Source organism: Arvicola amphibius, chromosome 2 (assembly GCF_903992535.2).
Source record: "Arvicola amphibius chromosome 2, mArvAmp1.2, whole genome shotgun sequence".
In the NCBI taxonomy this organism is placed as follows: domain Eukaryota; kingdom Metazoa; phylum Chordata; class Mammalia; order Rodentia; family Cricetidae; genus Arvicola; species Arvicola amphibius.
In genome coordinates, this window is record NC_052048.2 from 5,026,210 (window position 1) to 5,040,418 (window position 14,209).

The 14,209-nt window shown below is 43.6% G+C and overlaps 1 protein-coding gene across 3 annotated transcripts in view; it reads left to right on the top strand.

Moving 5' to 3' along the window:
• The first annotated feature begins 902 nt into the window (after positions 1–902).
• The window catches only part of Kras (KRAS proto-oncogene, GTPase), a 31,397-nt gene continuing 18,090 nt past the window's right edge, over positions 903–14,209 (top strand). For all 3 annotated transcript variants that reach the window (XM_038317948.1, XM_042054431.1, XM_038317949.1), the window contains exons 1-2: positions 903–1,095; positions 4,372–4,493. In XM_038317948.1, the coding sequence (XP_038173876.1) occupies positions 4,383–4,493 (111 nt within the window). In that variant the 5' untranslated portion in view covers positions 903–1,095; positions 4,372–4,382. The remainder of the gene's footprint in view (positions 1,096–4,371; positions 4,494–14,209) is intronic.

Consider the following 14,209-nt stretch of genomic DNA (forward strand, 5'->3'; position numbering starts at 1 on the left):
AACACTTAGCAGTTACTTGGTGCCTCCTGGGCCTCCCACCTCGTGCTGGGAGGAAGAGGTCAGGGTACAAAGAGTGACAGCTTGGCCAGCTGACATCACTTCAGGGATCTACTGGGAGTTTCCTGGGCGGCTGATGATGTGGCTGCCGCAGAGACTAGGCTGGGTGGGTGGGCAGTCACTGCGGCACGGGCTCCGGCTCTGCAGGCCTCCATCGATGGCACTCCCTCGGTGGTGTATCAGTGCAGTCTTTGGGAAGGCATGATTATCAGCCTCCCGGTTTAGCTCTGGGTGTGAACCGAGGAACGTTCGAACGCCTTGCACCTCGTGTCCGGAGGGGTCTCCCCGGATCTGCCCCGTGCAGCCAGAGCAATCTCACAAACCAGCTCTGCCTGTGGTTTCCGGGCCGGGAAGCCAGCCTGGGTCTCCCTAGAGAGACCCCGCCCGGGTTAGAAGGCTGCAGGCTCGGGACCCTCCAGCCAAACGACCACGCGGAGGGCAGCGTCCGGGGTCCGCCCCCGGCAGGACTGCGCGCGCCCGCCAGCCCGCCCCCGGGGAGCAGCGGGCGACCCGAAGCGCAAGCCCGGGGGCCGGGGATCGGCGTGGGGCCACCGCCTTCTCGCAGCACGTTCGCGTGCCGCCGCCCTAGGCCCGTCCTGGCCGCCGCTTCCCGCCCCGGCTCCCGCTGGGCTCGGCTCGCAGAGCCGCGGCCGCTCCCTCCCTCCCTCCCTCCCTCCCTCCCTCCCTCCCTCCTTCCGTACTCCCGCCCCCGCCCGCCCCCCGCGCGCGCGGCCGAGGCGGAGCGCCGAGCGCATCGATTGGCCTGCCTCCCTGCGCCCGCCCGCCCTCCGGGCCCATCGCGCGCTCCGGGCTCGACTCGGCAGGCGGCGGCCGCGGCGGCTGAGGCGACGAGCGCTGTGGCGGCGACTGGGGCGGCAGAGGAAGGCGGCGGCGGCGGCGGCGGCGGCGGCGGCTCGGTCCGGAGTCCCGCTCCGCTCCCCGCGCCATTTCGGTCCCGGAGCGAGCGCGGCACGGGCCTGAAGGCGGCGGCGGCGGCGGGAGCCTGAGGCGCGGAGGCTCCGCGGCGCGGAGAGAGAGGTAGGGCGCGGACGGCGGGAGCCTGGGCCGCTTGCCCGGGTGCCGAGCTCGTCGCGGCTGGCCGGGCGGGGCCGTGGCGCTGAATGAAGCCGGCTCTGGGAGGCGGGCGCGGGGCACCGAAGTCGGGCGGCCGCCGCTTCCTGGACGGGGGAAGCCTTCCTTCCTCCTCCGCGCCGCCCCGGCCTCCCCGCTCGCTCGCCCGCCCGCCCGGCCTCGGCTGCAGCAGCCGGCATCCTCGCCCGGCGCTCGGCTCAACTTGTCGGGCGAGCTTCCCCCCCCCCCCACACACACACCCCAGGTCGGGTGCGAGCCCCTGGGGAGGTGGCGGCGGGAAGTGCTCGCACCCCGCGGCCGGAGGTCCTGGTGGATCTCGGGGGGAGGAAGGGGGATATGCATCTGCCGCCGGGTTCGCGACCGCTCCCCTCCCCCACGCGTGTCTGGGCTGTGACATTGCCGCGGCCACAAAGGAGGAGGTGGAGGTGGCGGCGACGGTGGTGGCAGAACAGGTGGCCCACGCCCTGCGCGGAAAGCCCGCGACCCGCAGGGGAAAGCAGAAAAGTTAATGCGGCAAGTCTGGGTGGCTTTGTGTGTGCGCGGAGCCGGAGAAACGGCGAGAGCCGAGGCAGGGGGCTGGCCCCGAGTGGAGGGAGCGCCGGCAGCTCGGCTCTCAGAGCCTCAAGTTTGAATCGCCTGCTGCCCTGACCCCTCCAGCCTGGCGGGTTTGTCCCTTGCCCTTTCCAATCCGACTCCAGAGTTCATTGTAGCCTTCGGGCGGACCACTGTGAAATCCTCTCAGCCCCAGCCCCGAGCCAGCCTTGTGAAAGCTCGATTTTCATCAAGGCAAGGAGTTTTAAAAAACAGAATGACATGTTATGTCTGTCGTGGAAGAATCATCCCAGAAGACATGTTGAAAGGCCTGTTCTGATAATCACTTGGGAATTAGCCTTCTGTCTGGTGTCACTCCTGGACGGAGGGTCGGATTGCCGACCCGACATGTGACACACAATAGATATCAAGTGTGCTTGGTTGGTGTCAGTACATTTACTTTGGAACTGTAACCATCCTCAGGCATCCTGGGCTTTAAGAGATGGCAGTAATTTCATTTTACACCTTTTAAAAAAATTATTATCAAAATTGTTGGAATCTAGTCCCGGTCACACCCCTTTTCTACCTTTTGTAACTGGGAGGAGAGGGGGGGTCTTTCTGGCGTGAGATCTTCCTTGAGTAAGACATCTTTTTTTCTAGTGGATTTAATATTACTAGGTTTTAAAAACCCGACTTGAGAATTTTTATTTTCAGCAAAAACTAGTGTGTAAGTAAGTACCAGGAGACATGCCTCTAGTCACGCGTGTGATCTAGTTATCTGTCCCCAGTAGACTCTAAGATGGCCTGGAGGACTTCTTTACACCCCTAAACAATTATTGAGGACCTTAAAAATCCTTTGTGGGGACATACCAGTATTTACCACATTAGAAAGAACAATCTTTTATTTTTCAGTTAATTTAGAGCTAGAATTAACATGCCTGTTGGTCACATGAATGCATTTTTAATGAAAAATAACTTTTTTCAAGCAAAATGAAATAGAGTAGCATTGTTTTACATGTTAGCAACCTGTTTAGTTGTCTTCATAGGAGACAATTGTATTCCCTCATACCTGATCTTATGTCACCTGTGATTACATGTAAGCAACCTGTTTAGTTGTATGTCTTCATAGGAGGTAATTGTATTCTCTCATACCTGATCTTATATCACCTGTGATTAGAGCCCAGAAAGGTGGCTGCACTCGGAGAACTGTAGTAAGAAGGCTGAAGTACAGTTGCGATAAAAATAGTCTCACCTCTCACTCCACACACACAGTCTTAGCCCCACTGGGGTCCCTCCACTGCCCTGTCAGCTAGCACACTGCGGGAGGTCAGAGGTCCCATTTCCAGGTGATTCCTTTCCTTTCCCACCTGCTATGCCTGCATCTGTTATCAAACTCAAGGCAAACAGGTAAGTTATGTTAGTACTGGCTCCCAGGATGGCTCTAGGCAGACCAGGAGAGGCTAGGTGGGGCAGAGGAGGCCGGGAGGGGGATGAAGGTCTGGTAACAGTGGTTTCCTGACCTTGTGGTACTGTTACTGAGTGGCTCAGGCACAAGGTGAGGACAGTGTGTTGGAAAAACAAAGTGCATTTGTTTCCTCTTGGTGGCTGCCTGAATCATTCTTGGTCATCAATGAGTAGACTGTAGTTTGTGTTTATTTACACTATATACACATACATTAATGTGGAACTATTCTGCAATTGTGGCTTACTGCCATTCTTTTACATCCATGCCCCCTTTTATTTGTAATAATATGTATTCTATGAGGAAAAGGAGATAAAATGAATATATTCATTTTGTTTAAAAAGTATTTTTTTTTTCTGTTTGGGGAGTTAACTGTATAAATTGCCAGTTGTCACTGCACCTGTTGGAAGACAGTGTCTTGTAAGCAGAGTAAAAGTTGCAGACCCCTGCTGAGGAACTCTTTATATCCATCACATTTTTCTCTTGCCAGAAGTAGTGTTTATCTCTGAATTTTACTCAATTTTATTTTTCTTCTACGCAGGTCCTGTTTTTAGTACTCATGTAGGATTATATATTATAATTGATGTGATCACTTATACGGAATAGTTGATCCCACACCCTTAAAACACTCCTACTCTTTACCTTTGTTTTCCCCACAGGGACTTTAAAGGTTAAGATGTCATCAGGTCGTATCTCTCTGAAAATGCCACATATTTGTTCATTGCCTAGGTTCTTCTTTGCCCACAGTTCAGTTTGGACTCTAGACTCCTATTCTGTTGCCTGTCAGGGAGATTTCTGCAACTGTTGGCTCCAACAAAGACACTCTTGGCTACCTGCTTCTAACTGAATATCCAGACCGCAAGGAAGCACTGTAGGGTGGGTGTGGGAATAGCTGTCAGCAGCTTCTGTGGGTGTGTCCCAGGGTACGGAGTGCTCAGCAGGGTACATGTGCTCAGTGAGGTCATGACTGTTCCTCTGAGAGCCATAGCCGTTTGATCAGACAAGCTGAATGAATACAGGACAAAGAAATTGGTTTCCCTGTATTTTTATTAAGTGTTGATGAGGGTTTGTAGGCACAGCTCACTCCTGTGTGCATCTGCAGTCACTGAGTTCCCAATGCTTAGAGTTTTACATAGAAAGGTGAGTGTTAAAATATTGATAAGAGTATTTGGTAATCTTGTGTGCTACATGTTCTAATTTAGTTACATTTTTATTATTTTTATTATAAGGCCTGCTGAAAATGACTGAGTATAAACTCGTGGTAGTTGGAGCTGGTGGCGTAGGCAAGAGTGCCTTGACGATACAGCTAATTCAGAATCACTTTGTGGACGAGTATGACCCTACCATAGAGGTAAATCTCACTTTATATCCTGCCTATGATTTGTGTAGGCAGTCATCCTTTGCATAAAAAGATACCTGTGATTTCTTTTGTTTTTATGAGAAAATTACACTCAATGTTCTTTCAATTCTGTGTTGTGTCCTTTAGTTTCAAGACTTTAAACTGAGTGGTAGGTAACCATAGATGCCAAAAACCGACTTCTCCCAAGAGAACGTCACAGAGTAAGGTCCAGGGTGCCCACTGTGTGCTTGTATTTGCATTTTGATAAGCATATGTTATGATTTTGTGAGCTGAGAATATAGATTTGCATTTGACCTCAAGGTTTTTTGTTTTTGTTGCTTGGTATTTTGGAGTCAGGGTCTCACTATGTAGCTCTGACTATCCTAGAACTCACTATGTAGACCAGACTAGCTTTGAATTCACATAGATCCTGCCTTGCCTGCTCTGCCTCCCAATTGCAGGACCAAAGAGGTGTATCACCATGCCCAGCACCAGTCATTCTTTTGAATGCATTTTATTTTTCTGAGTTTCTTAGAATTTTGATGTGATGGAGAAAATTTAATTATACTAGAAAAATAAAAATCATTTGATGGTTGAGTTATTTAAATAATACAGTTTGATGAGTAAGATCTTCAGGATTATTTTCAGACATTTTTTATTTCTTAAAATCTTAATCAGTTAAAGGCCAACTGCTAAGTAATAAAATTAAAACCTGGATGAGATCGTGAAAAATCAGGTAGTGTGTCCTATTGCTGGCAATAGGTTCAAGTTTTCCAGAGCAAAGAAGGGTTTATTCAACCTCCAAGACCAGGGGGAGGAGCTGTTCTTTAACTGTGCTTGTTAACTCATTTCTCACATTTATGTGTGGTCTAAATATATTAAATTTAACATCAGTGAAGCCTTTGAAATATCTTTTATTGTTAGATTATTTCTTAGATATCTTTACCGCAGTGTGAAGATATCCCGGTCCCTAGCTTTTATTCTTTGCTCTGATGTCCCATTTTTTGATTTTCGAGGTAGGTGCTACTGTACCCCAGGTGGACCTTCAGATACCTGAGACCTGGCTTAAAGTCTTGGTCCTCCAGCTTCTACCTCTTGAGTGACCCCTGTGCCTCCGTGCTCCTGTGGAGCAGGCTGTGCTGGGGAGTCAAACCCGGGGCTTCTGGTGTGCTAACCAGCCCTCTGCCCTCTACATTCCTGTTTCATGAGCCAGTTTAAAAAGAAAAAATATCAGTTCTGAAGAATTTTGTAAAGCTTTGGAATCTCTAGCTATGATACCTCAAATAGGTCAGTGCCCTGTTATGTCTCTCTCTGTGTCTTGAAGAAACACTGAGCTGAGATGGGTTTTGAGGGCATTGGTAAACTTGGAAAAATGTTTATATAACTTAGAACATTGAAGGTTGATTAAATAACAGTTAGGAAGTGTCAAATAGTTTTAGTAGTGCACCACCGTCCAAAAATAGAGCAGAATGCTTATTTGAGAAGATTTGACTTAAACATAAAATTAACTTTAATTTGGTTTCCAAATTTAAATTTAAATTGGTGATGTAGAGCTCCTATGTACTGTTCTTTATACATTTATTTTGACAAGTCAGTTCAGTGCTATAGGTAGTTCTGCTTCCTTCTTTGAGGAAGATCAAAGAGTTGACCCATTTTGAATGATGTTCTGAATCCATGGTTACTCGGTGTGTTCTACCATTTAATCCCAATGTAAAAGGAAGTTTAATAGAAGACGTGAAGTGCAGAAGTTTTCCTGCGATTTGGAAGATTCAGCAGAAGTAATCATCTTCCTTGGAAATCCGAGCATTCCATTGTACTTTCTCCTTTTCAGTCATAAAGCTTCATGGGTGTATACAGCATGAGGCCAGATGTGCAGGATAAAACAGTTTAGGAATTCTTGAGCTCAGAGTTGCTAAAGTGTAATATACACCTAGCAATCCATTATGTGTAAGGAAGGTAGAAAAGGTTTACAAATTTGAATCTCTTGCTCTGATTATGATTTCTGCCATGCCAGAAGACTTGACTCTGGGGAGCACTGATAACCTGTGAACTTTGAAACTGACATTCCCCCAGGTAGTTTAGCCTTCTGGAGAAAAGCATCAGATTGACCCTTACCTTACAAGCTGTAGTGAGTCTCCAAAGAATGGACATGGAAGTTTCTTGGGGTAGTCCATTTCTAAAAGGACTTTAAAGAGACCTGATTAGATGAAAATGCCAGCTTCATACTTTACAAAAAGTTTTCATTGATGAAAAATGTGGTCAGAGAGAAAATTCATGGAAGCTGGGTCTGGTGGCATATCCTACTCTGAGGCAGGAGGATTTCCAGTACAAGACCTGCCTGTGGAACAGATGAGGTGCAAGGACAGCCTGGGCAACTTAATCAGACCCTATCTTAAAGTGAAAAATAAAAGATGGCAGGTGTAGCCATTGGTGAAGTGTGTGTACTTTGGTTCCATTAGTTTCTCTACTTTAAAAAAAAGGCAAGAAGTTTTTTAAAAATTTAAATGATAGTATCACCAAATTTTATTTTAGTGACTTAGAATTTGTGAAAATTTTGATTCTAATCTATAAACTTGTGAGGTGTTCTAATGGGCCTAAGGATATTTAGCTACTTAGTAGTAAGACTGAACTTAAATTTTCTGAATACAAATGATACTTCCACTATTGTATTTTTGTTGTTGTTGCTTTTTGGGTTTTGTTTGTTTGTTTGAGACAAAAACAAAACAATAAAAACTTGTTATTTGTATTTTTAACCTATAGGTACAACCTGTGATTATATCAGTTTATAAATTTATACACACAGGGTTTCTCTGTCTAGCTCTGGCTGTCCAGAATTAACTCTGTGGACCAGGCTGGCCTCAAACTCAGAGATCTACCTGCCTCTGCCTCTGGAGTGCTGGGATTAAGGGTGTGTGCAATTTCCGCTTGATCACTATGGTATTTTTTAAAAGTGAGAAAGCAGCTGTCTTTCAATCTAAGAAAATATTTAATAATCTTCTAGACTATTCATCAGTATACTATGACTTGAATTTAATTTTCTAATGATAACCTTATGGAACATACATAACAGAAGAACACAGGTGTGCCCCTAAAACACATTAACATTGGACACAGTGTAGATGAGAATCACCTTTTCTGTTCTGAAATATTTTTGCCTTTTATGAAGTCCACTAAAGTTTTTCAAAGAAATAATTAACTTGTTAGAGATACATGGTTATTACGACCTCATAGGAAGTCCTCAAACAATACTCAACTAGGAATAGCAAAGAATTAACTAGCCCAGACTATCAGTGGTTCTGAGGTTAAATAAAGTCTTATGTGTTGCATGTAGCTTTAAACATTGCTCAGATTACCAAGTTCATGCGTCAGTAGGAACTTTTACTTGGTTTTCAAGTGTGACATAGGTTCACCTTTTGTAAAGTTAGGTCACTGTGCATTGTGTTGTCTTTCTCTAACGCTGTATTAAAACATTGTAACTTGAAAATAGTCTTATTTTAAAAGCAGTTTTGTTTGAAGAACACTTAGGGAGTTTTCTTTGAAGCTGTGACCAGCTCTTCTCTCTTTGGTGAGTGCCCTCTGCTGGTAACTTACTTGCTTTTATAATAGAGAACAATGAAAACTCAAGTTTGTTATTTTTTGTATTTTAAGCTATAGATGCAACCTGTGATTCTATCAGTTTATAAATCTATCAACTTTACTTGGATGTCTTGTGTAACTAGTAGCTTTACATTTTTCAATGGGTTTTACTCTGCTGATTACTGATACAGAGATTACTTTGTATATGATCTAGTCCTAGCTACAGACGAAGGGAGACAGAGTGGAGCAGACTGCATTTCCTTGTGAGTGCGGGGGGCTTAGCTTGTTGGGTGAAAGGACTAACAGCTGCAGTGTGTTCTGAATTTGCTTGTGCTATGGGGCCACTGCATGGACTTTGAAGCATTGTGTGTCAACAAAGGATTCTAGGAAGGGCTTGTTCAAAATGACAAACTGTGAAGGTTCCCGTTTTGTATACCAGTTGTCAGAAAAACTACAAAATTCAGGCAGTGTATTTACATCAGTATTGTTTACTTAGTATTTATTTAGACCTGAATTTTAAAACCTTGTTGGCTGTGTATCTGAGATTTTTATGAATAGGTTTTAACAAAACCTGGAATCCCTTAGTTCATAAAATGTTATTCAAAGCTCACTTTGTCCCATGAAGTTTTCCTGAGGTTTGGAGAAACACGAGGAGCCAAAAGGCTAGATGACTTCCCGTCATGACACCTACTCATTTTAGATGTATTTTTAGGAGCAGAATTTAGTTTTGATCCAAGGCTATATAATCTGAGAACATTAATTTCTTACCTCTGTTCTGGGAATGAAGCTCCTTGGTAGAGTTCTTACCAGGCATGGGTGCCAGGACCTGAACTCAGGTCTTCTGCCTGAACAATATGTACTGCTAACTGCTGAGCAACCCAGGCTCTATTATTGTGATCCTAATTTAATAAAATTGGTAGGAATGAATAATGATAAATATTGAGAGAGTTAGGGATGGATATAGCAACTGCCTTAGATAATGTTACCAGTTTTTAGTAAAGTCCATCATGAAGGGAAGTCAGGGCAGGAACTCGAGGCAGGGACTGAAGCAGAGGTCATTGAGGAGTGCTGCTCACTGACTTGCTCTCCATGACTGGCTAAGCTTACCTGCTTATTCAGTCCAGGACTCCCTGCTTATGGTGACTCCACTCATAGTGCTGGCTGGACCCTTCCCACATTAACCATTAACCAAGAAAATATCTCACAGTCTGATGGAGGCATTTTCTCAATTGAGGTTTCTTTCCCAGATATGGCCCTTCCTGTGCAAAGTTGGTTAAAAAAAAAACAAATAAACAGAAAAACTGCCAAGCAGTACAGAACTCAGACACATACTTTAATATTAGATAGTATTGCTAGGAAGAATACGGGGACATTTACACAGTGCATGCTCTGGTACACATAACTTCATCAGACTCACTGATGGTCAGTTTGGCAACATGTATTAAAATAAAAACTGCATGTCCTTTGACCAGGTAATTCAACTGCTCAGAAATTATCCTGTGGATTTAATTGCTAAATGTTTAAAAGATGGCTCAACAGTTAAGAGCACTGATTGTTCTTCCAGAGGTCCTGAGTTCAATTCCCAGCAACCACATGGTGGCTCACAACCATCTGTAATAAAATCTGGTGCCAACTTCTGGCCTGCAGGGACACATGTAGACAGAACATTGTATACATAATAAATAAATCTTTAAAAAAATATATGTTTTAAACAAGAATGCTTATTGTGCCCGTGAAGATTATTAATCTAACCCAGGTTTAGTTCCTAGCACCCATATTGGTCAGCTTACAGTTGATTGCAATTCCACCTCTCCAGCGTCTGATGCCTTCTTCTGGTACCTGTATATATATGATTTACTTACATACTCTCAGGCGTGTACATGCGCCTCCCCCCACATACATCAATATAAAAACTAAAACATGAAAATAACTACATGTCTTCCATTGGAAAATTAATACATAATATTATGATCTGTCCATACAAGTTATGTTTTCAAATTGTTGTAAAAGATTAAGTAAGTGTATATGTACTAACATTGAAAAATGTCCATTATATAGGCTGGGCCACACCACATTGTGCTGAGCACTATTTATCTAGACTTTATTATTCCTTCATCCTCTGTGATCATTTAATTTTTAAAAGTGAATATACATACTTATTCCCCAAAAGTAATTAGATTCTATTGGAGCTGAGGAGACAAAAACAGAATTTGGAGATAGAACGCTGAAGTTTTAGATTTTTAGATTGATACAATTAGAATATCCTCTTTTTACAATTACAATGAGTTTCACCATATGGACGACTCTTGGTTTAAGGGATTTGACAACAAGGCCAGGTAAAGAGACGGTTCTCTAAGAAAATGGCATTGGCATCTGTAATTGTTAAGACTGGCTCCATGGTCCTTTAAGCCCCGTAGTCTTACCTTGACACAAGCAGTAGTTGGACTTCAGGTCATAGATAGGTGCATTTTGATAGTCTTGTTTTCAAAACTGGTTTCCTTGAGGCTACTGAGATTTTTGAACTAATGGTAGTTTTCTCTCTTAGGAGTAGCACACATTTTATTTTCTCTAAAGTATTATTCTTAGAAATTGGGAGATAAGTTTTTGTTTTCTTTATCCCTACTTTTAAAGAATTTTGTAATCTCACACTTTGTCATGGACACAAGGTTTTTAATATCCTTGCTCACTAATCAAAAATAGAAATTCTGAACTGTTGTTTTTAGCTCTCCTTCCTTGACCTTGTCCAGACCTATTTGTTTCGAAATGGAAGTAGAATTGCAAAGATCATTCTACGTGCAGATGTCTCATGATACTATAAGGACAAGAGGTACTTCTGGACAGTTGCTAGTGCCAGGCCAGTAGTCGCATGCTTGATATACTATATAAAAAATTGCAATTAACTTTTTATAGCACTTTTCATTTTATGAAGGGATTTTTGTTTTTAATTCTTACCTGTATATTTGGTTTTTATTGTTGTTTAAATTTTTTTATTATGTATACACTGTTTTGCCTGAATCTTTGCCTGCAGAAGAGGGCGCCAGATCTCAGTACAGATGGTTGTGAGCCACCGTGTGGTTGCTGGGAATTGAACTCCAGACCTCTAAAAGAGCAGCTGGTGCTCTTAACCTCCAAGCCTGTATATTTGTACTGTGTATGATTATATCTATTTTTACCACGGAAAGAACAATGGCTTGGAGTAGATGGGGAGCTGAAGTAGCTTGCCAGTACCACAAGTAGTTTTCTGTACCACAAGGAAGGAAAGTTCTGTAGCTGCCTGTAGCTAAAGACTCCGTGCCCATCTTTATCTTAGATTTCTGTTCTGGTCACTGAGACCTGCCTTTTAGGATGTCTTTATGTCAGACCTGTACAGCAACCTATGAACATCAGGAATTAAAATTACACCCATCTTCTCTATACTTCATCTCTGTTTCTGTCTTTAAAACACTGAGCTGAAAATCACATAGAATAAAATAACCTTTTAAAGTATGCAGTCAGTAATGGCTAGTCCTTCCTTAGTTACAGCCGTCGCTGCTATCTAGTTCCAGGATTCCTCAACTCTTCTCCTTCCACTCTCTGTCCGCATGTGCATATTCTTGATACGGAAGTGTAATCATACAGTGTGGCTCTTTGTGTCTGATTTTTACATGTTTGCAGGGTTTACCCTTGTCACAATATTGGCACTTCATTCCTTTTTATGGTAGGGTAGTACTCTATGACAGACATACCATATTTTGTTAATCCCTTCATCAATTAATGGACATTTGAGTTCTCCTTTAGGGCTGTGTTGAATAATAGTCTGTTGTATATTTATGCACAGATTTTTGTGTGACCATCCCTTTCAGTTCTCTTGAGATTGGCCCTGTGTTTAACTTTGTAAGGACCTGTCCAGTGACTGTTGACAGCTACTGTACCAGCCACCTGTGAGGGCAGCTGCGCCAGGTGTGCCAGCTAAGTGTTCTCACAGCTCGACAGACAGCCTTCTTATCCCTGCCGCTCTTTTGTCTCTAGTAACCATTTCCTTATTCCCCTACTTTCTTCTTTCTCCCTTTTCTTTTTAACAGCTATTAGAGTCAGAAGTGCAGTAATATTTCCACATTGAGAACTTCATATGGAGGATTAGTTAGGTTCTAGAAGACTCAAGAGCAGAAAGACAGCACTGGAGTAGTATGCAACACCCAAAAGTGGCTGCCATCCCTGATCATCAGAACTGCTGCAAAGATTTGGGGGCTACTGTAATTAAAAAGTCAAGATGTGCCCAGTGGTGCGGGGCTCCACCTGCAACCATTCCTGGTTCCTCTGAGTGTGTGCTGAGCTGAAGCAGCAACTAGAAGAAAAATACAAAACAAACACTCTTTACAGTTTGTTACAATGCTTTCAGTTGGGATGGAGAATCTAAGTGCCCCTTACCTAGAAGCATTTCAGTGATAACTAGACAGAATAAAGTACAGTCTGTGTTCAGGACTCTGCAAACCCGCTTTGCTTGCTTGCCCTGCTTTACTCCCTGCTATTCTCCCACTAAGCTAAGATGTAACAGCTCTTATAATTTGTGGTACTCAGCATAGTGTGTTTGTGTTTCTAGATTTTCTCTGTTTCTGTCTACAGTGACCTCCTCCCCCTATCTTTCTTGAGTCATATAGGTCATGTAGACAAACTTCATTCCTTGTATGGTGCCGCTGCACTTTGTCCTGTTTAATGGTAACATTTTCATTTCCTTAATTGCTTACATTGATTTCTTTTCCTCAGATCCACTTCCTCCATTTACAGGCTGAGCTGGTTGTGCTGGAACACACCTGTAGTTCTGTTACTTGGGGACTGAGGCAGGCAGGTTTTTATTTTGAGCTCATTCCGGACTATATACCCAACCAGGCAGGCATGGTAGTACATGGCTTTAATCCCAACACTTGGGGGCAGAGGTAGACCACCTGTCTGGAGTTCTAGAACAGTGTGTTCTATATAGCAGCTTCCAGCACTACCTGTTTCATGAAAGAAAAAAAAAAGACAAAGGAAGAAGAGAAAGAAGATAAAACAGAACGTGTGTGTGTGTGTGTGTGTGTGTGTGTGTATGTGTGTGTTCAAACTGCATATAAATTGAATATCTTACATGAAATGCTTGGAACCAAAAGTGTTTCATGACATTGAATTTTCTTTGGGTCACTGGCTCACAGAAAGCGATATGGAAAGTAAATTATGATGCCCAGCCATAGCTTGGGCTTGTCCCATTAGCTCTTATAACTTAAATGAACCATTTCTGTTAATCTGTTTTGCCTTGTGACTTCTTACTTCTCTTTCATCTTGCACCCGTTTCCTCTCCGTGTCCTCTGGCGTCTCTCCCGTGCTTAGATTCATCTCTTCTTCTTTCTGCCTAGCAGTCCCGCCTCACCTCTTCCTGTCTAGCTATTGGCCAGTCAGCTCTTTATTAGACCAAAGACACATCTTTACAGGGTGCAAAAGGATTATTTCACAACAACTTCAGATTTCAGTTTCTAGGGTTTTTAGAATGTTTGTGCATATTTTACTGTTTGAGCATCCAATATTTTAGATGTTAGAGCATTTCTGGTTTTAGATTAAGGAGCTGTAATGCCTGGCAGAAAATGTGACCTTTAGGATCACAGTGACTGTTCAAAGGAGTATAGCAGAGTAGGTAGGAATGAATTTATAAACCTATTTACATACTCCACATCTCACACATCCCCCCTGCCTACACTTCTTTTTTATTTATTTATTTTTCTTTTTAAGAATCTCATGTAGCCTAGGTTGGCTGGCCTTGAACTGAACCCAATAGACTCTGACCTCCAGCTCCTGATCCTCATGCCTCAGCCTCCCAATGAGTTCTGGAACTACAGACATGTGCCACTCAACTCCAGCCTTGCCTAGTTCTGTTCTGTCATACCACGTTGCTCTGCCGATCTCTAGCTGTGTTTGAGAACTGACCATGCAACCCTGGTAAACAGTGGTGTGGAACACACTGTTCTTTAATGGATTCAAGTCTTGAGAAGGTAATAATGTAAAGTGCATGACTGTTAGCAGAGAAAGTAAATTTCATAGTTTTTCCTGATAGATGTTGCTAAGCCGTGAAAAGTACCTGTAATACATGTTAAGAAAACAGAAGACCACTCCACAAGTAACTCCCCAAGCCCACACGATCTGGTCGT